Below are 24735 nucleotides of genomic sequence, written 5' to 3' on the forward strand. Positions count from 1 at the left end.
CACTTTTAGCTCATTAGTCTTTGCTGGATCTGAACCCAAGGCCCAGAGGTGAAAGGTTAATTTTAACTCACTGTGCCACTCAGAACCTATTTTACAAAATATTACAAACAATATTTTGTATTTTTGTATGTTTTGTATGGTCATTGCCAGGTAATGACCATCTCCAACAAGAGAGAATCTAACCATCACCCCTTGACACTCAATGGCATTACCGTCACTGAATCCCCCACTAACAACATCTTGGTGATTATCATTAGCCAGGAACTGATCTGGAATAGCCATATAAATACTGTGGCTACAAGAGCGGGTCAAAGACTTGGAATCCTGTGGCAAGTAACTCACTCCTGACTGCCCAAAGCCTGTCCACCAGAGTGTGATGGAATACTCTCCACTTGCCTGGATGAGTACAGCTCAAACAACACTTAAGAAGTTTGACACCATCCAGGACAAAGTAGCCCACTTGATTGGCACCCCATCCACAAACATTCACTTCCTCCACCACCAACGCACAGTGGCAGCAGTGTGTACCATCTATAAGATGCACTGCAGGAACTCACCAAGGATCCTTAGACAGCACCTTCCAAACCTACAAACCCTACCACCTATAAGGACAAGGGCAGCAGATGCATGGGAACACCACCACCTGCAAGTTCCCTCCCAAGTCACTCACCATCCTGACTTGGAAATATATCGCCGTTCCTTCACTGTTGCTGGCTCAAAATCCTGGAACTCCCTCCCTAACAGCACTGTAGGTGTACCTACACCACATGGACTGCAGCGGTTCAAGAAGGCAGCTCACCACCACCTTCTCAAGGGCAATTAGGGATGAGCAATAAGCCAGCGAAGCCCACATTCCATGAATGAATTTAAAAAAATGTAATCTCCATTTTTTCCCCAGAATATTTCATTAGTCCATTTAACCCTTTATCATTGGCAGAACTTTCTGTAATTAACTGTTGGTGGCATCACCCAGTTAACAGTGTGTGTGACATCATAAAGCCATGGAGGGAACTGACAGAGTAGCACCCGATGTCAATGAGGCTGGTCCTGCAGGAAATCCTTCACACTTGCCAAGTACTGAACTCTTGAATTAGTAATCAAAGCACAATGAAAACGATTTTTCTAAGTTTAGACTTACAATATTTGTTTGGTATTACAAATTGTGAGCAGTTTAATCATTATAGCAAGGAATAATAAAAGCAGATGCTTAAATTGTAAACTGTCAGCAAACCAATCTGTGCAACTTTGTAAATGGATAAATATTACAGGATTGCTATAGCAACTGAACATAAACTGTACATAATGACAGCTGCCGACATCACAAAAGAAACCTTCCCACAATTAATTGGCAATCAGGGTCCTGGGGCTCTGATTTGTATGCTAATTGGGCCTTGGACCTGAACAGGCCAGAGCTTTTGGTGACCAGCAGTAGGCCCCCCTTTCAAAACGATGCCCTGCATTGTCGGGATTAATGGGGCATTATAGCTACTGGCCATATTTGAAGACATTCCATCAGTGCCAGGTGGTGCAAGTTTAAAAACTGACCCCAGTGAAAGTTGGCAGGTTATTTGACCTGTCATCACTCAGCATCCAAACATTCCCACAGGGATTGCTGGAAATGAAAACACCAGTTGATTGTTTCCCAATGGAGGGTGGAGTCATCACAATCAAACCTGATGCTGTTCTCATTCAACATTCAGACTGTACACTTTCCAGAGCCAATCTCTTAGTAACCTTCAAGAACCAGCTGCCAGAAGTAATTATAACTCCCCAACCGTTACTATGATCAACAAATTCCCAATATAAACCCAACATTCTTGAGTTCAGGTTCCTGAATCTACATCTTTTGTGCTTTTTGCACAATACTAGTCACTTTGCCAGGTATTTTGTGATCTGTTCCACTGGAATTAGCAGATAAAGTGCCAGATGCTAAGATGAAACAGTCTATTGAGAGCTGTAATGGCACACAGAAACATGACAATAGAACTCAAGCTACAGAATAAGGATTTTCAACCATTTCATACTATTTATAAATAAACCTTAGACTGGTGACAGATCCAGGGAAAATCATCAACTCCTTCAATACATTTTGTACGTTTCATTTGACACAAAGAAAATCTATAAAGTTTTGTAAAATGCCATCATTTACCTTAAGCCTCAACCACAGGACATGGAAATAGAAACATAGAAATGTTACAAAACGGAAGGAGACCATTCAGCCCATCATGTCTGCAACAGCTGAAAAACAGCTATCTAACCTGTCCCCCAGTTCTTGGCCCGTAGGTTACAGCACTTCAACTGCTTATCCAAGTACTTAGCCAGAGAGGATTGGAAAATGATGGTCAGAGCCTCTATTATTTCCTCCCTTGTTTCTCTTAACAGCCTGAGGTACATTTCATCCAGGCCTGGTGATTTCTTTACTTTCAAAGATGCTAAACCCCGTAATCATTCCCCTCTCTCACTATGATTTATCCCATCCAATATTTCACACATCTCCTTAACAACTACGTCTACACCTTCTCCCTCTTTTGTGAAGACCGATGCAAAGTATTCACTAAGAACCATGCCCATGTGTTCTGCCTCCCCACAGGTTACTTTGTTGAAATCTTAAAGGCCCTACTCTTTCCTTAGTTATCCTTTTGTTCTTTAGGCATTTATGAAACATTGTTGCATTTGCATGGGTCAATATAGGCAGAAACTGGTAAAAGGCAAGTTCAGGACTGACACCAGGAGGTACTTTATTGTACAAATTGTGGTCAATACCTGGATAGGAATTCTGGGTAAGGTGTTGAAGGGATAAACTCTGTAAGCATTCAAGAGGCAGTTAGATGTTGTAATACCAGCTATGGATTCTAAGGAAAGTTGAGCTAGATAAGCCAAAAGACCTCCCATCTGCTGTACTTAACCACTGACTGGAGAGCTCAGAACTGGGCACTTTGGCTATTTAAGAGTTGCTATAAGGCTGCGCCCCCTTTATTTTTGAAAATGTGATTTTTCAGCTTTCAACTGACTGGAAATTTTGCAACCTGAGCTGAGGCAGAACAAACTGCTTAAAAATGCAAGGCCACATTATAAGGTGAAGGTGATAAACCATCAAATCACCCTCAGCGGAGTGTGAAGAGAGAAACATTTCCTGTAATCCAGACACCCATCAAAACTTGTAACTGTCTAAGGAAGAGACATTAAAAATGTAAAGTACTGGATATTGAAACAATGGTTGTCATGGACAAACACACCCAAAACTTCTTGGAAATACAAAATGGGTGAAGTATTTCAAGGCAAAGCTGCCCAGCACTAGTGAGAGATTACAAGTGACACAGGCGGTGTCAAGAGAGTCTTCAGCAGAGGAAACAAGCTGAGGGTTGCTCACTCTTCTCCCTCTCTCTTTTGGGAAGTGTGTCACCCGGTTTGAGAAGCCAACTCTACCAGAAGCCTACCAACAAACCGAGATCTCGTAATAATTACAACATCTTCTACAACTGACTGCATCCAAGAAACCAGCTAAACCAGCAAACCTAAATTGGCTGCAGTGTTTAAAATCTGTGTCTCAAGGACAATCAAAGGACACTTAACCATTTATTATTTTACCTTTTTTACTGGGCTGTAACTAATTATTTCTGTGTATGTGTGCGTGCATGTGTTAAAGACATTTTGATTTGGAAAGGGCATATCCTCATGAAAAAAAGTAAACCTTTGTTGTAACCAACCGACGAGGTTGAATAGAGGGGAACCAGTCTCACCTGGTCATAACAGACTGAGTTGAGGAAAACTGTCCTAACTCGGAGTGTGGTGGATCGTTGGAATTCTCTACTCCAGAGAGCTATGGATGCTCAGTCCATGAGTTTATTCAAGATTGAGATCAATAGACTTTAGGGCACTAAGTGATTCAAGGAATGTGGCAAGCAGGCAGGAAAGTGGAATTGAGGTAAAAGATCAACTATGATCTTATTAAATGGTGGAGTAGGTTCAAGGTGGCTTTTAGCCCCCTCAAACTTCTCAAAGTCTCTCCAAGGTTGTAAGATTGTTGTTCATCCTATTCTGTTGGGCAGGTTTAACGACAGGTGAAAATCAGCCAGATAAAGGTGTACTTCAAGAGGGGAATATGTGGCCCTGCCAACATTTCCCATTCCCCTCAGCTGGAACACCTACAGTCAAAGCTGTAAGCACTCCCCTCCTGAGGCAAAGCAAGCACAAAAAACAGGCTGACTTTGGATTTGAATCCCTGACCTTCTGAATGCAAGTTAAGTGCAGCCCCCAAAGTAACTTGGCTGTTGGAACTGAAACACTGATACATGGGGAGAGGGTGGTGCAGTGGTAGTGTCACTGGAGTTGTAACCCAGAGGCCCAGGCTAATGCTCAATGGACATGGGTTTAAATCCCACAATGGCCGCTGATGGAATTTAAATTCAATTAATAAATTTGGAATACAAAGCTTACCTCAATAATAGCAGCCATGAAACTATCATTGATTGTTGCAAGAACAAATTTGGTTCACTATGTTCTTTAGGGAAGGAAATCTGCTGTCCTTACCCTGTCTGGCCTACATGTGACTCCAGACTCACAGGAATGTGGTTGACTCTTAACTGCCCTCTGAAATGACCGGGCAAGCTACTCAGTTCAAGGGCAATTAGGGATGGGCAACAAATGCTGGCCTTGCCAGCGACACCCACATCCCATGATTGAACAAAAAAAATTAGTGTTCAGGTTTTCTGCAAAATTAGATACTCAAAAGGTTTTCAGTGAGGGAGCCATGCTGTTCAGGATAATCTTGCACCAGCCTCAAAAAATTAAATTACTTTTCCATGTTGTGTCCTAAATAATTTATAGACAATCTATGTGTAAAAGGCTCAAACAAGTTTAATAGATCTATTTATTTTCTAAGACTCAGTTATAACACTTGTTGTTGGTGATGATATTGTATAAAACAACACATTGACAGCAAAGTTCTCACAGCTATTGTAATGTAGACAATAAACTCTTTATTTTCAATGTATTCACACAAAATCATCCGTGACCTTAGCTATTACCTCAGAAGACTATTGGATCTTGTTTTTTTGACTTTTTCACGTGACTTACCACATTTTTTACATTACGCTGTGTGACACACACTGAAACACGTACCTCACTGTAACACAAGCCTCTTGATTCTCGAGGGTTCTGTTACAATGAGGTTAGAATGTCATCTTTTTGCTCAGTTATCTCTGACTTGGTAAAGATGTGTTTAAAGGGTTAAACATTCCAAAACTGATTTTTGATGTTATGTTGCTGATTTCTGTACTTATATTGCCTTTAGATTTCATTGTGTGCAAGTCTAAAGGGGGCTGATACTTACAATGCCAGGGGCTTTGATGGTTTCTCCTGTGTAGTGGGTGAAACTGCCACTGTGACTCGTAGAGACAGTGTTCTGTTTCTTATTGCTGAGACCCATGGCATCCATCGACTGGCTTCGACTTCTAATCACCCGCTGAATAAGAAAGGTTTAATCAGTCATATGTCATGTTTTATGGAATGTTCCGAATTAAATTAATATGGGCAGCAGCAGTTGTAGTTGGAGAATGAGAAATTCATTTAATCTCCATTTTATTTCATTTGAAACAACGGTGAATGACTTGTCCAATGTGAGGAAATTACTCTTGAGAATGTGACGACACATCAGACCTACATTCAGTTAAGAATGATTGTCACCTGTCTTTGGTGATCCAAGCTGCCTCTATGTAGAATGTTGCCACTCAAGTCTTTATTCTGAGTCCATTGTGTTTAGATTCTGAAGCTTTAGTATAAGGCTGCAACCTTATGATGATCAAGATTTCTCTCTGGATAAAATATTGCATCTCACTCCTGTTCACAAAATGTACCCATGAATTGAATTTTGCCAGCTATCAAAACCAGGTGTCCCATTGTCCCCCATCCTATTCCACTCCATCAGTCAGGTTCAATTGCAGCCAAAACAGGAGTTAAACATTTAATCAAAGGTGCTAAGTGACCTTTAAATTAACCCAAACCTAAGTTTTATGGGGCTCTGTAAGCAGCTGTAATTCAGTCTCTCACTTTCTCCAAACTCCAGATAGTGATGTTTAAAGGTAAATGGACAGGTACAGGTTTTCAAAACCGACAACTTTAGGACTGAATCCGTGCCAGATTTTGGATCTTGCCATTTTTGGGTCAGACAGTTGGGGCTGAGCTGGGTTGGGTGGGTCAACGGTTGCTCGGACCACTCCGAGCATGGGAAAAGACAGGCATGTGTGCCAATAACTAGCTGGTGTGCCACCAGGCCAATGCAGCACCTAGGCAAACAAACCAGTAAGAGCCTCACCTTCCGACTAGGCACTTTACAGCCTTCCGGACATAACATTGAGTTCAGCAACTTCAGATCATGAACTCTCTCCTCCATCCCCACCCCCTTTCCGATCCCCCTTTTTCCAATAATTTATAATTTTTTTAATGTATTTTTCTTTTTCCACCTATTTCCATTATTTTAAAATTTATTTCCATCCATTGTTTTATCTCCACCTTTTAGCCTATTTCGATCTCTTCCTCCTACCCCCCACCCCCACTAGGGCTATCTGTACCTTGCTCGTCCTGCTTTCTACCCTTAATGTCACCATTAGCACATTCCTTAGCTAATATCACCACCGTCAACACCCCTTTGTCCTTTTGTCTACGACATCTTTGGCAATCTCTTCTTTGCCTCCACCTATCACTGGCCCTCTATCCAGCTCTACCTGTCCCACTCCCCCTTAAACAGCTTATATTTCACCTCATTTCTACATTTCCTCAGTTCTGATGAAGAGTCATACGGACTCGAAACGTTAACTGTGTTCCTCTCCGCAGATGCTGTCAGACCTGCTGAGTTTTTCCAGCTATTTTTGTTTTTGTTTCACATTTCCAGCATCCGCAGTTTTTTGCTTTTATCTTAAGCCAGTAAGTTATTTTACTTATCAATAATAATTAAAATTCATGCATGGCAAATTAAAAGAATGTCCAGCTTTTGGACATCACCAGTTTTCAGACTGCCGGATTTGAGACACTGTACCTGTAATTCATTTAACAAAAGACTAAATCTATAAGTATCACCATTTCGCCAGACGTCTCTTTTTTTGTCTGTCTCAGGCGTAATAAGCTCAAGTGAAATTGAGATGTCTTCCTGGCTCAAGACAGATCAAACTGACCTCATTGCATGTTTGTAGCCTGAGTTTTTTATTTCAAGATCCAATGCTAATTCAAAGTTGGCAGTTATAGCATTTTAAACTATTTATTTCAGGCAGAAACCGTGGAGTTTACTCACTCACTTGCATCTCGTTAAGATGCAATGAATGTAATAAATGAGCTTTATTGAGGCAGGCTTCAATTCCTTCAATTTAAAATGTATATTTAGTATCCCTGAACATGGCCTCCAGATCTTTCTCATGTTTTCTCCTATTCTCTCCAATCTTTGCTGTGTTCATGGAGCGATCTGAGACGGTCAAAAATCCAGCATGGATATTTTAAACTGTCCTGCCTCTGGCAGTCTTTCATGATGTATATCCTTTAAAGGAGGCATTCTATAAAGTATATTGTTTTGAAAAAAACTTTTTATTTTCATCCTATTGAAACTATGGCCAATATAATTTGAAACTAATAATGGGCAAAGCTGCTGATTGACATTTTCACAGTTTAAAATGGGCCAGCAGCTACTCAAAACCACTTAATGAATTAAAATGATTTTTAATTTATTAACACTGTCACGTTAGACCTGCCACGATATACAGCAGGTGAAGATACTCTCTATAAATGGTGGGGACTGTTAATTTTATTGGAATTTTTTTTAGGAGTACAGTTCTTTACCTCAGCTTTGACATTTCCAAGTTTCATTCTGTCAAATCAAATACCAAAATGTAGCAATTTCTATGACACTCACAGCAAATATTCTAAGTCCTCAATGTTAAAACAATTTTGTTTCAGGATTGGTCAGATTTTTTTTTTTAAATGTAACTTACACGTGGTGATGCTGATAGGCATTGACCTCTGTTAGTGAAGTATTCCAAACTTGAAGTAGCTCTCCATGGAATAGACAAAACAATCACAACTGATAGAAGAACCTTATCGCTTGCTAGCACAAGCCGTTACAGTAGATGGGGAGTCTGTAAGCTAACCGTTGGGCAACAAAAAGCAATCTCTCATCTTCAAAGACAGCTGCTAAAGATCTGAGTTTTATTTCAACACAAAAGATGCTTTGACAAATTGACCTTTTTGTGTCTCAAGAAATTTTCCAGTTACTTAAATTTTTGGATCTGATTTGGAGCTTTGAATTCAAATTCTCTGAATTTTTAAGCTATCTAAATTTGAAGTCTTGGAGGACAGCATTTGACCAGCAGAATACATATATTCTCCTAGACTGGGGTGACTTTGTTGACCCACATTCACAATAATCCCTGCAGAGTCAGGCACGTGTATGCCTGCTGTACAACAGGAAGACTGGACATGTATACACTCATCATAAGCACCAGTAAGACTGAACGACATGCATCAAATCACCAGGAAGGTAAACACTTATGCAAGTTTCATAAACTATCAAGGAGATTAGTTGTAGACATGCTCCTGATTATAAGGGTGATCAGACATGTTTTCACTAGACTGTGAGGGATATCAAACAGATGCAGCCTCTGTCAGAAACACAGGGTAGAACCCAGACTAAAAGGGAGCTCAGACAAGTACACACACGTGATTAACCCAAACTGCATGCATCCCCTTAGGCCACCAAGGAGATCAGATGCAAACATGCTGACTATCAACCAGGACAACTCTGGCACACACATACACACAGACTGATGCACATACACTTAGGGAGACTCAGCAAGCACATCTCCCTAAGCCATCAGGGTAATGATGATCATTCAGACCCACAAGACTGCCTGTGAGATTACATATAAAACACACAATTTACAACTGAGACGTTACAAGGTTGATCCATAGTGGGAAGCCTACTGCAAAATGCATTTTTTTGCATTTACTATTCAAAGTCACATTGACTAATAGTGTAATTCAAGAAGTTGAATAAACAACATGTTTAGCCATTAATCATTGTATTTCAAACATTATATTTCAAATCTTCACATCAGAAATTATTTTAACTCAATTTTATTTATCTTGAAGGCATCATATATCTATCGAAAGGTATGCTTCACACTGTGACCACAAGCATTTGTGGGAAAAGTAGATTTACATATTGATTTAAAAAGAAAACACCGACCATCACGACCAGGCCAGTGATTTTCATGGTGATTCAGTTTAGGATGTAGATACATTTCCTTATTTTGCTTCATTTATTTTCAGCTATAACTGGTGTGAACAAATATTTCTAAATGGGACCATTGTTCTGTTTCTTGTAACCATAACCAAACAATCAATCAGAGATATTAGTTTTGCATTACCTGAAACATTAAAAAATATATTTTCTAAGTTAAAGTCCGTGCACGTGTTTCAGTATGGCTTTTGTCTGAGTACAGAATGCTGCATAAATAGCAATACAACTTGGTGCCATCAGCTTGTGTCTCACTGCAACAGGGAGTAGCGTCAAGCTGGTACCTACTATATTACAAACTATAAAATTACTGACAAAGTTCTTGCCTTAAATATCAGGGCTAAAGCTGCATGAAACAAGTTTGGTCTCAATCCAGTTCCTACTGCATTCAAACCATGACACAAAGCTGCTCTTCAATCAAGCACTAATTGTTACTAAATTGTCAGTTTGAAGGCGATCATAAGGGTTTTATTCTGGGAATTGGAAAAAGAGAGGATTTTTTTTTAAACGGGTGATAATTAACATCTGGTAAGTGTTTTCAGTGTGATTAACTAGTCAAAAAGAATGATGCAGATCATGAACCAATGTAAAAATATGAAGCTCTGCTCATTGTTAGGAGATGCAATGTGTGAAAACAGGCCATCTTTGTATAAAAATTGAAGCTGTTCTTACTCCAAGTGAGTGAGAGTAGGCAGCGAGAGAGAGCTTCAATCCTGTCTGAACCACACTGTATCTGATATTATAATTGAGTGCAAAAATTTGAGTTTTAATAGCACTTTGCCCAAGTGTGAGTGTTGGCATATCAGCTGTCCCAGGGCCCCATAACAAGTACCTTGTAATAGAACTGTACAGTGACTTTTTGAAATAGAAATGTGTAATTTCCTGAATAGAAACACAAGAACATGAGAAAAGCTGCATCCTCAGCCCTTACATCCCTCACTCTGTCAGACACTGGGATAGGTCTGGGCTTTATATGATTGCGTAAAATGGGTTATAGTGAATCAGCAGCTGGTTTCACATCTTACGTGGTCCGGGGTCACACATGAAGGGTTGGCAGCTGAATGAGATAACCTAAGGTTTTATGGAAATGAACTCCAGGATGGGTTAGCACCTACAGGAGGGGGCAGGATGAACTGAGAAAAATAATTTAAACATTAATGTGCCTTACACTTTTGGACTGGAGAACCAGCAAAATACCAATTGCTAGTGAAGTGACTCTCAAGGGCAATTTGGGATGGGCAATAAATTCAGGCCTTCCAGTGATGCCCACATCCCAAAAATGAATTTTTAAAAAGCTGAGGGGTGACAGAAGAGAATATTTAAGAAAGAAATGTGATAATGATTGTTTACATTTCTAATTATGTTACCATTCTCAAGCATAATTGCTATTGTTTTCACTTCTCTTGTTGCAGCAGCTTCTCTTCACACCCACCCTAATGATTGGGCAATGTCATGGGTTGCCTTACTTAAACCAAATTAAAATTCCAGACATGCACAGATCAGCAATGTATACCCGTGCACCTGCACAGCACAGACAAAAGAAACAAAAACACTGAATAGTGGCTTCACATTGTTCAGCGAGACAGTTTACACAGAGACTACAAACCTGAATTATCTATTGGGAAACAAATTGGGTCTTGTCAAAAAATTCAAGAAGCCCATTTGAGTTTTCACATTTGTTCCTATTCAGTAGGGCAGGATGTGTTGACAGGGGCATCATCATTGGACGGTCAACACCAGCCTTTCCAGACCCATGGATATATTTTGTAGGGATGAAGCATGAACAACGTTGCAGTGAGATGGAGAGTATGGGCGAAGTTTTAATCTAAACCGCCCGTCGGGAAACTGATGCAATCGGGCTGCAATACTGGTTTTATGACCCACCTGAATTTGCTCTGTGTCGAAGCGTTATATTGGATAAGGTGTAAAATTGGCATTCCGCCCAAGCATGTGGGTTTCCTGCCCAGCTGGTTAGGCTAAAATTACACGTGTTTGCCTCCTTCTCAAAGTCTGCACCATGTAAGTAAATCCCAGAATAACTGAAATTGAAACATTCAGCACTTCCTGAGTGCTTATGCTAGTTGTAATTCCCTCTTTATTGTCCTTTACATTTCAAACGCTATAGATGACTTCACTCATCTGGGTGCTTTTGGGCTGTGGTTATCACCCAAAGTGCATAAAACTCAGTATCCGTCTTTCTGGTTTGGATGCTGGACAATAATTGTAAGATTGACAGTCACATCATTGATGTGACTCATGTTAACAGTATTTTTTTTCTATATAAGGTTAAGCATATACAGGTGGAGGGCATTGATTGATTAAGTACCTTCAGCACATATAAAGAGAGACTTCTGGGCCACTGGGTGTTGGTTAGCAAAGAGGCAGACATTAATAATGTTGCATTCTGTAAATAAACTTAGTGTTAAGTAAAAAATTGGTGTCTGATTTCCTACTTCACCAGCTGGCTTCAGAATTAATTAATAACCTTGTCCTGATTTCCACCGGATCAAGGGGAACATGACTCTGCTGCACTCAGTCCAGCAAAATTGTAAAACTGTTTGTAAAGAAGAATTTTTTTTGCCTCAAAAAGTCAAAGGGGGAAATCTTCTTACAAATTACAACATTTGTAAAATTGCTCTTGCCACCAGAATTAATAATGGGAGATATGATACAGAAAGAAAAATTAATGAAGTGAACATTTTAAAATCAGAAAAAGTTAAGGGTGGAGCATATTTATTAGAAATTGAACAGGGAGAAGGTAAGAAAAGGAGGTGAAGTAACAAAGAGGTAAACAGGTTAAAATGCTTCATGTTTATAATATTGTTCTATTGTTTAATTTAGTAGGCTGGGGATAATATTACAGTAATAATGCTACTACTGATGTGCAAGTAGCTTTATTGCTGTAATATCTGTGACTTTTTTCAGTTGTATTAAAAACTTACAAAAGCTGAAAGTTGAGGGATTCAAGAATTTCCCCAGACCTACTATTAATCCAAGGGTTAAAACACAGACATGTGAAGTAGTCACATGGATTGCTTGCAATACTTTAAGTTGACAATCTTTGAGAAAAGGTTGTCTACATAATTAACATTTTTGTTGATAATTCAACCCTTGTTAAGCATGTAACTGTGACACATTTATAGAGATTCTCCATTGCAGTCCATACTAAATAAGATCCAATCTCACACATTTGCCAAAGGTTTTTAAAAATATCTCTTACAGATGTCAAAATAAAGTGATGCTTTAGGAATAGACAGAATATCAGCTTTAATTTCCTCATTTCTATGTTGAAGAAGAAAGTATCACAGGATTTTCACTGGAGATAATTTTTAATCAGTGAAAATAATAGGCTTTTACATAACTGCATTCATTTACAACCACATTTATAATCTGCTATAATCAATTCACATTAGAAGAAATATCAGCACTACAGATGCATTACTTTGTTAATTTAGCAAAAAATAATCACAGTATTTTGTTTAATTTAGAATCACTATGAATAAACGGCTTACGACAACAGAAGTCATTGAATGTTAACCTAATGAAGTGCATTAGATAAAAAGTGATGTTACCTTAAAGGATTCAAAGAAGCCTCCTCCTCCTCCTCCACTTCCTCCATTCTCAATCTTTTCATCCTCATTACCCAGGCCCATCATAGCCTGACTGTTTACATGGAGCTCTTCGTATAGAGTCTCCAGTAGGGCTGATCTTGTCCTCTCCTTGATTACAGATACAGAAAAAAAAAATCAGGAAATAAATTCAAAAGCAAAGGCAAACTGCACTCTGTCAAAGCTACCTACCAGTGACCCTAGCAATCTTTGTTATTTAATGTGCTCGCCGAGCTACACTCACTGCTCAAGCTTTCTATTAAGCTCAGCGATGCCTCTGTGCATGTTCAGGTAAATCGGTGCTGCATCATCTGTTGAGAATATGCTTGGATATGTATAGAGAAATTTCAGAAGATGTCACAGGATGATCCTCGAGGCAACCTGGGTAACTCAGCCATCACATTACCATTACCCAACAGCACCTTGACTGACAATCTGAGAAGACACATTTGAGTTGGTAATTAACTATAAATGTTGACATTGATGTTTGGCACGAAATGTCCTAGATCCCCATACACAGAGTTGATGCAACACCAGTCCTTGCTAGTTACCAGCTCAGATTCATGGAAGCTGAAGTCTGAACTAATATACAGTGAATTGTCAGATTCTCCTGCCACACGTCAATGTGTGCATTGCAAATCCAATAAACCTCAACTCAATAGAATGCAGATTCTTTTAAATGATGAATAAATCAAAAATGGCAAACCTTTATTCTAGAGGCACTACAGAAATGTGCCACCATAAGTTTTGCTGTTTCATTATTCGCCCTCAAAGTACAACTCACTATTCTTCACCGCAAACATTTTCAATCCTATGTTTTGATTGGACATCTTTATAGAAGCAAAGGGTGCAATTATATTGCTTGATGTCGTCTATAGATAGCCAAATAGTGAGAAGGATGTAGAAGACAAATCTGCGGGCATTATAGAATAGTTATAATGGGGGCCTTTAATTACCCGAATGTAGACTGGGGCAGTTGCAGTGTAAAGGGTGGAGAGGGGCAAAGTTCCTAGATTGTGTTCAGGAGAATTTTCTACAGCAGTATGTGTCCAATCCAACAAAAAAAGACGCACTGTTGGACCTGGTTCTTGGAAATGAGGTGGACCAAGTAGATCAAGTGTCAGTGGGTGAACATTTAGGAGACAGTGATCATTGTATTGTACATTTTAGGATGATGATAGAAAAGGACGATAGGCAATCCAGAGTAAGAATAATTAACTGGACGAGAGCTGACTTCAATGGGGCAGGAACGGAGCTGGGCCAGATAGACTGGAACGACAGGTTGGCAGGAAAAACTGTAGCTGAACAATGGGCTACCTTCAAAAAAGAATTGGTTTGGGCACAGTCAAGGTGTATTCCATTGAAAGGGAAAGGTAGGGCAAACAAATCCAGAACTCCCTGGATGAGAAAGGAGATTGAAATTAAGATAAAGAAGAAAAAGTGACAGGTTATGACAGGTAGAAAATACAATTGAGAACCAAGAGGAATACACAAGGTTCAGACAGGAGGTGAAAAAGCACATTAGGGAAATGAAGATTATGAGAAAAGACTGGCAGCCAACATAAAGGGGAATCCCAAAGTCTTCTACAGGCATATAAATAGTAAAAGGGTGGTAAAAGGAGGGGTAGGGCTGATTAGGGACCTAAAAGAGAATTTACACATGGACAAAGGGGCATCACGGCTGAGGTATTAATGAACACTTTGCATCTGTCTTTACCAAGGAGTTAGATGCTACCCAGGCCATGGTGACAGATGAGGAAACTGTCACTGGAAAAGTTCAAAATTGATGAGGAGGAAGTGTTGAATAGATTGTTGGTAATTAAAATTGACAAGGCACTGGGACCGGAAGTGATGCATCCAAGGATATTGAAGGAAGTGAGAGTAGAAATTGCAGAGGCACTGGCCATAATCTTTCAGTCTTCCCTAGACTCAGGGGTGGTGCCAGAGGGTTGGAGAATTGCAAACATTACGCCCTTGTTCAAAATAGGTTGTAAGGATAAGCCCAGCAATTACAGGCCAGTCAGTTTGGGCTGAATTTTCCCCCCGTTGGGGAAAATTGGGTGGGCGTGCTTCCGATCGGTGCCTCCGATTGGAGGCGCGGCGCCATTTTACGTGGTGTGGCCAATTAAAGCCCGCCCAGCGTGATTTCTGCAGGGAAGCGCTATGCACTCCCTATGCAGGCGGAGGGGGGGAATCCCAAAATCGAGAGTTTGCTCTTTCGCGCATGTGCACGAAACAGCGCACTCATCTCCCTAAGGCTAAGTGCTGCCTCAGGGAGAGTGCCTCTACTTTCAAAAATATTAAAAAATAGAAAAAAAAAATTTCCCTTACATGTCCCTTCATGTGACAAAGTCACTTGAGTTGGGACATGTCCATAATTTTTACAAAATCTTTATTAAACCCTACATGAAACCTTATCCCGCCGGTGGATGAGGTTTCATGTTTTTTCTAATTGCCGCCAGGGTTCCTGGCCGACCCGCCAACCTTAAGGTTGGACGGGCAGGTCCTTTAATTACTTCATTGGCCCTGCCAATGGCCTCAATTGGCCATTGACAGGTCAGCGGGTGCGCAGCTGACTTTGCTGCACCCCCGCCTTCCTGAAAATTTAAATTGGGCGCGGTGACGTCGGAAGTTCCCCCCGATGTCACCGTGTGTCATTTCATGTGTCAGCGAGTGGGCCCTACCCCCGCTCACCGACTCGTAAAATTCTGCCCTTTAACTTCAGTGGTGGGGAAGATTCTAGAAACAATTATTCGGGACAGAATTAGTAGTCACATGGAAAAATATGGGTTGATAAGGAAGAGCCAGCATGGATTTCTAAAGGGGAAATCATGTTTAACTAACTTGCTGGAGTTTTTTTGAAGAGGTAACAGAAAAGATTGATGAGGGTAATGCTGTTGATGTGGTGTTCATGGACTTTGAAAAGGCATCTGACACAGTGCCACACAACAGACTTGTGAGAAAAGTTATTGCTCATGGGGTAAAAGGGACAGTAGCAACATGGATACAAAATTGGCTGAAAAATAGGAAGCAGAGAGTAATGGTCAATGGATATTTTTCAGGCTGGAGGAAGGTTTGTAGTGGAGTTCCCCAGGGGTCAGTATTGGGGCCCTTGCTTTTCCTGATATATATGAATGATCTAGATCTTAGTGTGCAGGGGACAATTTCAAAATTTGTGGATGATACGAAGTTTGGGAGTATTGTAAACTGTGAGGAGGATGGTGTAGAACTTCAAAAGGACATAGACGAGTTGGTGGAGTGGGCAGATAGATGGCAGATGAATTTCAATGCGGGGAAGTGTGAGGTGAAGCATTTTGGTAGGAAGAATATGGACAGACAATATAAAATAGGGGGTGGAATTTTGAAGGGGGTGCAGGAGCAGAAAGACCTGGGTGTATATATGTGTATAGATCATTGAAGGTGGCAGGATAGGTGGAGAGAGCAGTTAATAAAGTATATAGTATCCTGGGCTTTATTAATAGGGGCATAGAGTACAGGAGCAGGGAGATTATGATGAATTTATATAAGACATTCGTTAGACCTCAGCTGGAATATTGTGTACAGTTCTGGGCGCCACATTATAAGAAGGATGTGAACACATTGGAGAGAGTGCAGAAGAGGTTTACGAGAATGGTTCCAGGGATGAGAAACTTCAGTTATGAGGAAAGATTGGAGAAGTTGGGATTGTTTTCCTTGGAGAGGAGAAGGCTAAGAGGAGTCTTGATAGAAGTTTTCAAAATCATGAGAGGCTGGATAGAGTAGATAGGGAGAAACTGTTCCCGCTCGTAAAAAGATCATGAAAGACAGGGCACAGATTTAAAATAATTTGCAAAAGAAGCAAATGTGATGTGAGAAAAAGCTTTTTCACAACAAGTGGTTCGGGCCTGAAATGCACTGCCTGGGAGTGTGGTGGAGGCAAGTTCAATCGAGGCATTCAAGTGGACGTTGGATGATTATTTAAATAGAAACAAGGTTCAGGGGTACGGGGAAAAGGCAGGGCATTGGCACTCGGTCATAATGCTCATTTGGAGAGCCAGTGCAGACGTGATGGGCTGAATGGCCTCCTTCTCTGACGTTAAGATTCTGTAAAGCAAGCACTTAAAAAAAGGTAGTAAAATTCTGTCATTAACTTATAAAAACCAACGTAGCTGATACTTCGGAAACAATGGCCCAGATTTTGTAGTAAGAATGATGGAGAATGTCATTCTTCACCACCATTACTGGACTGAAACTAAAAGCAACTTCAGGAGCCTGGAAATGTGCAGAATAATGCAGAAATCCAGAATTTTCTGTCAATGAGTCTACGCTTCTCCAGAGGGTGAGTTGTAGAGACCCCTACAGGCTAAAATCTCCACTGCAAACATGAATCGCTGAGAACTTTCACTCTAACACTAATAACCTCTTAAGATCATAAGAAATAGGAGCAAGAGTAGGCCATAAAGCCTGCTCTGCCATTCAATAAGATCATAGCTGATCTGATTGTGGCCTTAACTCCAACTTTCCTGCCTGTCCCCATAATCTTTAACTAGTAATCACAAATCTGTCTAATTCAGCCTTGAATGTATTCAATGGCCTTGCCTCTACACCTCTCTGTGGAAGAGAATTCCAGAAAATAACAACCCTCAAGAAAATAAATTTCCCCACATCACCGTCTGAAATAGGAGACCCCCTATTTTTAAATTGTGCCCTCTAGTTCTAGATTCCCCCACGAGGGAAACATCCTCCCAACATCTACTTTGCCAAGCCCCCTTATAACAGTATATGTTTCAATAAGGCCCAACTTGCTAACCTTTCCTCATGACCCCTTCAATTCACGAACCAAGTGAACCTTCTCTGAACTGCCTCTAATGCAAGTATATCCCTCCTTAAGTAAGAAACTAAAAGTGTACACAGTACTCCAGGTATGGTCTCACCAATGCCCTTTACATCTGTAGCAAGTCTTCTCTATTTTTATACTCCATCCCCCTTGCAATAGAGGCCATTGTCATTTTAAAAGCCCTTGAAAAAGCTGCATCTTGCTGAATGAGATGTAATTGGGTTTTTTAATGCAGTACGAACTTCATAATTATTGCTGGACAACCTCTCTGGTCCTGAAAAACTAATTTTATATTTGTGAAGAGTCAAAATTTCTCCACAATGTCCAAAGATCCCACATATTTTTAAAAACATATGAACATTTTTAAAGTTTATTTATTAGCATCTATCTTAATGCAGTCATACAATCATTTTGTTATTGAAAAGTTAGATTAAAAGTGAAGGAGTTTAAATGCTTATAACTTCCTGGATTGTGCAGTGTGAATACTTCAGTTCGACTGCTCACCCACTTACTGATGTCACTTGACTTGGTGCTAAATTTAAACTGCCATGGGTGATGGGGGCAAACCAATGGCACAGGGGTCCTGAGATCTTGTGGGGAGTTTTCTTCAAGGTCAGGGGTGAGGAATATCACTTTGCCGCTGATTGCAAAATCCAGGCCATTGTTATTTATTGTCAACACAGAAGCTTCTTTGGCCAGCCAATATGTCAATTAGTCTTCTTTTATATTTGACAGACTAGATTTCTCATTTGTCTGATAATTTATATGACAGGAACATTGTAATTATCCCCAGTCTGACTGGGGAACAGAAATCTGACATCTGCATAAAGTCCCCTGGCCTTGCTTTGGGTATGGGTGAAAATATTACAAGCAAAAATCGAAAATATTACAAACATCAAAAATATTACAATCATCCTTAGCTCCACTGGGCTCGGGAGGAAAATTAACCAGGACTCCCTTTCAGACGTTAGTGGAACACTATCCTGCCTTCAACTATGATGTCCCTCAGGCATTGATAGGTTCTAGCACTGACCAAATATCACGCACACACACTATGAACTAAAACTCTCAGTTATTTCTGAACCCAAATGCCAATGAGGTCAATTACAACAACTCAAATTCAGACCAAAGTTTGTTGCTGCATCTCAGATCCACAGGTGTCTGTATTATTTCTGTTGATGGAACATCCACAATCTTTCGAAGCCATATCTCATGAGCAATACCAGCTTCTACTGTTAATCGTCTTTTCATAGAATCATGTAGCACAGGAGGCCATTCAGCCCATCTCGTTGGCTCTTTGAAAGAGCTCCCCAATTAATCCCACATTCCTTATCTCTCCCCAAGCCCTGGAGGTTTTCCCTTCAGGTTTAGATACAATCCCTTGTTTTAAAAATCACAAACAACAAACACACTCATTTTAAAAAGGGAATAGATAATCTTGTATGTTTAAATTGAAATGCAGGTCACACTTGTGAAAATTTGAAGCTAACTATATATAATAGGTACATTAAATTGTCCTTTTGCATCACAATTCATGCTTTCAGCCCACTGTTGGAGGGCACTCACACACATCATGTACAATCTGTCCACACAACTATGAAAAATTTCGATCTTACCTCTAATTTAGCAAACTTCTCTGCCTTATAACAAGCATATTCTGCATTAATGAGTTTTGTGAGTAAGAACTCCTGAAATTCAGGACCCTGGTAAAATATGAAAATAAAACAGAGAACAAAGCTGAATACAGTAACACATCTGGAGGAGAACTAGAATTGTTCACTGCATTAGAAAAAACCCTTGAAGATAAAACATTCCTGCAAATGAGCTATAAAAAAAAGTGTTGAACTCTGCTTATTCTCTTTAGTACTTCAGACTGAAGACCCTGGATAAATATAATCCAGTATGATTTTATATATCTTACTAAAACAACCTGTCCCAACTGCCCATATTGTAGTGTCTTCCCCTGTGTCTCTCACTCTCATCCCTTCACACACACATACCCGCCGTCACCGCGCGTCATTTTACCCCCGCACCCCGGTCGGAAGATTCTGGCCATGGAAGCAATTTCAAGTAGCATTTCATTCAGTTTTCAATCTGACCTTGCGTCAAGCAAAGAGTCACTCATTCAGGCCAATATTACACATTGCTGTTGTACACAGCCTTCTCCCAGCTTCAGCACTGGTCTGTGTCTGTGGCCAGAAAGTGAAGACACTATTGTGATTTTCATGCAAATATTTTTTCTCCTTATGGACAGTGCTCTAAATTCCAATTTCCTTCGCTCCACCACTGGTGGCCATGTCTTCAGCTGCCTAGGACCAAAGCTGTGGAACTCCCAAAAACCTCTCCTCCTCTCTGCATCTCTCTCTTACTTAAAGAGGCTCCTTAAAACCGAAGTCATTAACCAAGCTTTTGGTCACCTTTCCTAATATCTCTTAATGTGAAATACTGTCAATTTTTCTTTGGTAACACTCCCTTGGAGTGCCTTGGGATTTTTTACTACAATAAAGGTGCTATGTAAAAGCAAATTGTTGTTGACACATAAATGGGGTGAATATGAAAGCATCTAACAGCGTGCCCTCGAGTCTGCAGTGCCCATGATAGCTGGTTCTGTGCAACAGTACCAAGTATAGGCAACCTTTTAAAAATGGTACTGAAATCTGTCCATTGGTGGTCAGAAAAATATTAGTTCTGGAAGGCAGCAGTTCATGATGCTATGAGACATCATCACTTGTGACAGATGCCTGTGTCCACTGGTTTTATTGCAGCCCTGCTGTAGGAATCAGGATTCCTCTGTAGCAATGCTGCGATACAAGTGTATTCCTCATACAAACTTGTACTGTCTTATACACAAACCCATGCTCTTATTTTTAAAATCTCCAAGATAGAAAGTTGGAAAAATTCATAAATTAAGAATGAAAACCTTGAGATTAGGCAGCGAGGTAATTCTACACAAACCCATTAGGGGTTCACAGACATCAGCACCCAGAGTAACTTCAAGCCCATAGTAATTGAGATGTGGATAAACCAGTTACCTTTCTAAACACAGCTGGATCAGGAAGGGCTGGACCAAAGAACGGAACATCGTCTCTTGCTGTGACAGAGACCTGGGAAACAGAGGAATTGATTGGACAGTTTATAAAGATATAAGCAGGAAATTCATTCTGTGTAAGCGAACAGATGATTAGAAGTCAGAAATAAGACAGCCACTAAAGCAAGGGGCCTCTGGCGATATAATGTATGAGTGAAGTACGAGTGTTTGTAATTGAATCTCCTATCTCACTGACAGATATTTTTCAATTCTTTACAATAAGAAAGTATTCCAATCCAATGATATTAATTTGGTATCATTTGTCTTATTGGTTCTGTCTGTGTGTGTTGTGCGTTATGCGGTATCAATAAAGGGACAATGCGTGGTTGTTGAGGAACCTCAATCCTAGATTTTCAACTTCTGTGGAATTTGAGCACATCTCCACCATCTTCCACCGAAGCAAAGACGGAACCCCGGCTGCTCTTCTCAATGGGCGTGCGGGCCCCACCGGCTCGACAGTGGGCGGACAGCCGACCCCCAGCACTGAAACGGGGCCCGCCGCCATTTTGAGTGGGCGGGCCGCCCGACGGGAAGCGTCTGTGCGGGGGGGGGAATCCCCAGCTGTCAATGTGCGCACTGCTCCCTGAGGTCACTGAGGTCAGTGATCACTGCTGTCTCAGGGAGATTAGTGACAGTGCAAAAGACTTTGAAAATAGAAAATTAAAAAATTATTAACATGTCCCCCTCATGTGACAATGTCACACGAGATGGGACATGTTAATAACTATCACACAAAATGTATTAAAGTTTTTAAAAATGGACATGATACCTCATCCCGCCAGTGGATCAGGTTTCATGTATAATCAGGAGTCCGCTGGGGCTCCTGGCCTGCCCGCCAGCCTTAAGGTTGGACGGGCAGGTCTTTAATTATCTTAATTAGCCTGTCAATAGCCTCAATTGGCCATTGACAGGTCGGCGGGCAGACAGCTGATTTCACTGTCCGCCCGCCTTCCTAAAAATTTAAAGGGACCGGGATGACTTCGGGGGTTCCTCCTGACATCATCCCGCGTCATTTTCCCCTCGGCGAGCGGGCTCCGCCCCCAAATCGCCGACGGGAAAATTCAGGCCCTTGTCTCTGAATTATTTGCATAACATTGGCATATTCCTTGTCTCCACCACGGAGTCCGATTAGAGCAGGGGCACAATGAGCAACAGTGGGTTATTTAACCATGTGGGGCATCCTTGCTAAGCTGCGTACTATCTTAAAGTGATCTGCACATACACACATTTCCAGCCAAATTTGTTGGATAGCAATCAGGAGGATAATCCCTGGCCCAGTTCTCTCGCCATATAGCATGTTTGCTGAAGCCGATTAGTGGGCTTTTACCTTCAAATTTTGATTAGGCTAGTGATCTTCATTAAAAAAAAAATCAGGATTTACAGCCAACCTTGCATCACTCCAATGGCCCATGACAATCTCGCTGCTCCTTGTGTCATTGATTCTCCATTTGCAGCTTGCAGGGCTGTGGGAGGTTGCTGGAGTTGGGATCTAATGCTGTGCCTTCTCTCTAGTTCTGTCTCTTGGACCTATCCCAGCAACCACAACACAGTTAAAGGGGCATTTAATAATGTCTCACTCTGGGATTTATTGAACTCGGGGTGAATCATATCAGTGCACAGTGTAGCAATTCCGGAGAGTGACCCTTTGGGAATGAGATGTTGACACTGACGGCCATCACCAATAAACAGAGATCCCGGCTACCGACTGCACTTACCTTGTACACAGTGTGGTTACTGCATGCCTTTTCCACCTGGACAACAATGTAAGCATGTAGGAAGTTTGACGCAATCATATCTGGCACAAAAGGGGTGTTTTCATCCTGGAAGACTATGGCCACAATGTCATTTCCTATGTGTCGCTTTCTTTGAAGCTGAGTAAAGACACAGAGCCATGAATATATGTATTTGTAAATATAAAAATGAAACATGTTGCTAAGTGTACAGTTAAGTTACTGGGTGCTGAGAAAGATATCCGTGTGCACAGAATTGGCCCAATAAGACATCTTGTATTTTGAATGAATGAACACATTGTACATTAATGCCAATAATGCAGCACATTATGTCACAAGTGTGGAGTGTTGTTCTTTCGAAGCAAGAAACTAACTTATCACTGAAACAGTAGGAGCTGGAATGGAACAGGTATCAACATAGCAGTTTCTGCTTTGCTGAGCTCTCAGCCCTGCCTAGGCCTGCACTGTGTGGTGGTTCACAGCCAGGAAAGCAAAGTTTATAAATGCTCAGTGGTTTCCTCAGTGCTCAGCTCAATCTGCCCAACAGAAACAGAGCAGAGAGTCCAGCACATTACACAGCTGCTTCAGGTAAATCATAGCACCATACCTCATAGGAGGGGGCCATTTGGCCCATCATATCTGTGCAACTCTTTGAAAGAGCTATCCAATTAGTCCCACACTCTACTTTCCCCCCCATAGATTTGTATCCTTTTACCTTTTTATGTATTTATCCAATTTCAGTTTGAAAGTTATTATTGAATCTGCTTCCACTGCCCTTTCAGGCAGCGCATTCCAGGTCATAACAACTCGCTGTGTTAAAAGGCCAAAAGATTACAACATTTCTTTCTTCTCTAGCTCCTTTCCCACACCTAGGGCAGGATTTTCAGGTCGTCGGGCAGGTGGGCCTGGGAGCAGCCAGGAAACAGGCTGCTGCCCGCGATCGGCCCCCGACTGTCGTTTCATGCTGGCTGGCCAATTAACAGCCAGCCAATGTGAAAGGTGCGCTGAGAGGCCCTGTGCTTCCAGGGTGGGGGCAGGAAGAGGGCGAGTGCTGAAGTCAGCGCGGGCGTGGGGAGAGCACAGCATTAAAGCTGCCTCAAGCTGCTGAAGAATTTTAAAGCCAAAAATAATTATAATAAAATTCCACCTATAAGAATCATTCACCCAATCAGACTGATGTTAAAAATTCTGCCCAAACATTTTTTCTAAAATTAACATCGGAAACCTCATCCTGCCCTTGGGTGAGGTTCCCTCAAAAATCCAAAGGCCGCCTGGCCAATTCGCCCGCTCGCCAATCATTGGACAGGCAGCTAAAAATCCAGGTCAGTTGCTACATTAATGGCCTTAATAAGCCTCTTAATTGTCGGTGGGCGCGCCGCTGACTCTCGCATGCGCCCGCTGATCGAAATATCGCACGAGTGCGCGATGATGTCAGGGCGCTCGTCCGATGCCATCGCGCACTATTTTACACCCTTGGGTCAGGCGTGTGCCCAGGCGCAGGACATAAAACTCTGCCCTTCGTGGCGTATGAGGCAGACAAAACACATGCTTATATCTGTTACCATAGCTAGTTCTTCCTGGTACAGGTGGCTAGCCTGGCGCCATTTACAAACATTTATGCACCTGGAACCCTAGAATAGTAGAGCACAGAAGCAGGCCACTCAACCCATAGGCCTGAATCTTCTGGTCAGCGTGTGGGGGCAGGTCCCGCTCGCTGACACGTAAAATGACGCGTGGTAACGTTGGGTGTGCGTCCCGACATCACCGCGTGTCATTCAGATCCTCAGTACAGCGGGTGCGTACCAGAGTCGGCAGTGCATCCGCCAAAATGTCAAAGGCCTATTAAGGCCATTTAAATATCAATTAAAATAATTAACAGGGCTGCCCGTCCAACCTTAAGGTTGATGGGTAGGTGAAGAGCCCAGGCGGCCTCCGCATTTTTCATGGGACCTCATCCATGGGCGGGATGAGGGGTTTCATGAAGGGTTTTTAAAACGTAATAAAAATTTTTATTAAAACTCATTGACATGTCCCAGCTCATGTGACACTGTCACATGAGGGGACGTCTGAATAATTTTATTTTAAATCTTCATAATCAAACTAATCTCCCTGAGGCAGCTCTGTGCCCACCTGTGCCCGCTCCCACTCCTGCTCCCGCCCAATACCCCCCTCTGCCCAACAGGGAGAAAATTCTCCCCATAGAATCTGTGCCT

At 41.4% G+C, this 24735-nt stretch overlaps 1 protein-coding gene across 14 annotated transcripts in view; it reads right to left on the reverse strand.

Annotated features, from left to right (window-relative positions):
• LOC144690357 (rap1 GTPase-activating protein 1-like) overlaps positions 1 to 24735 on the reverse strand; it is a 573401-nt gene that overhangs the window by 40981 nt on the left and 507685 nt on the right. For 11 of the 14 annotated variants that reach the window (XM_078557766.1, XM_078557759.1, XM_078557767.1 and 8 more), the window contains 5 exons: positions 22508 to 22663; positions 20737 to 20808; positions 19321 to 19407; positions 12853 to 12999; positions 5333 to 5464 (listed from right to left, as the gene is read on the reverse strand). In XM_078557766.1, coding sequence (XP_078413892.1) covers positions 5333 to 5464; positions 12853 to 12999; positions 19321 to 19407; positions 20737 to 20808; positions 22508 to 22663 — 594 coding nt within the window. The remainder of the gene's footprint in view (positions 1 to 5332; positions 5465 to 12852; positions 13000 to 19320; positions 19408 to 20736; positions 20809 to 22507; positions 22664 to 24735) is intronic. The other 3 variants (XM_078557769.1, XM_078557768.1, XM_078557764.1) reach the window with 1 other exon arrangement.

The sequence above is a fragment of the Cetorhinus maximus genome, chromosome 15 (assembly GCF_964194155.1).
Source record: "Cetorhinus maximus chromosome 15, sCetMax3.hap1.1, whole genome shotgun sequence".
In the NCBI taxonomy this organism is placed as follows: Eukaryota; Metazoa; Chordata; class Chondrichthyes; order Lamniformes; family Cetorhinidae; genus Cetorhinus; species Cetorhinus maximus.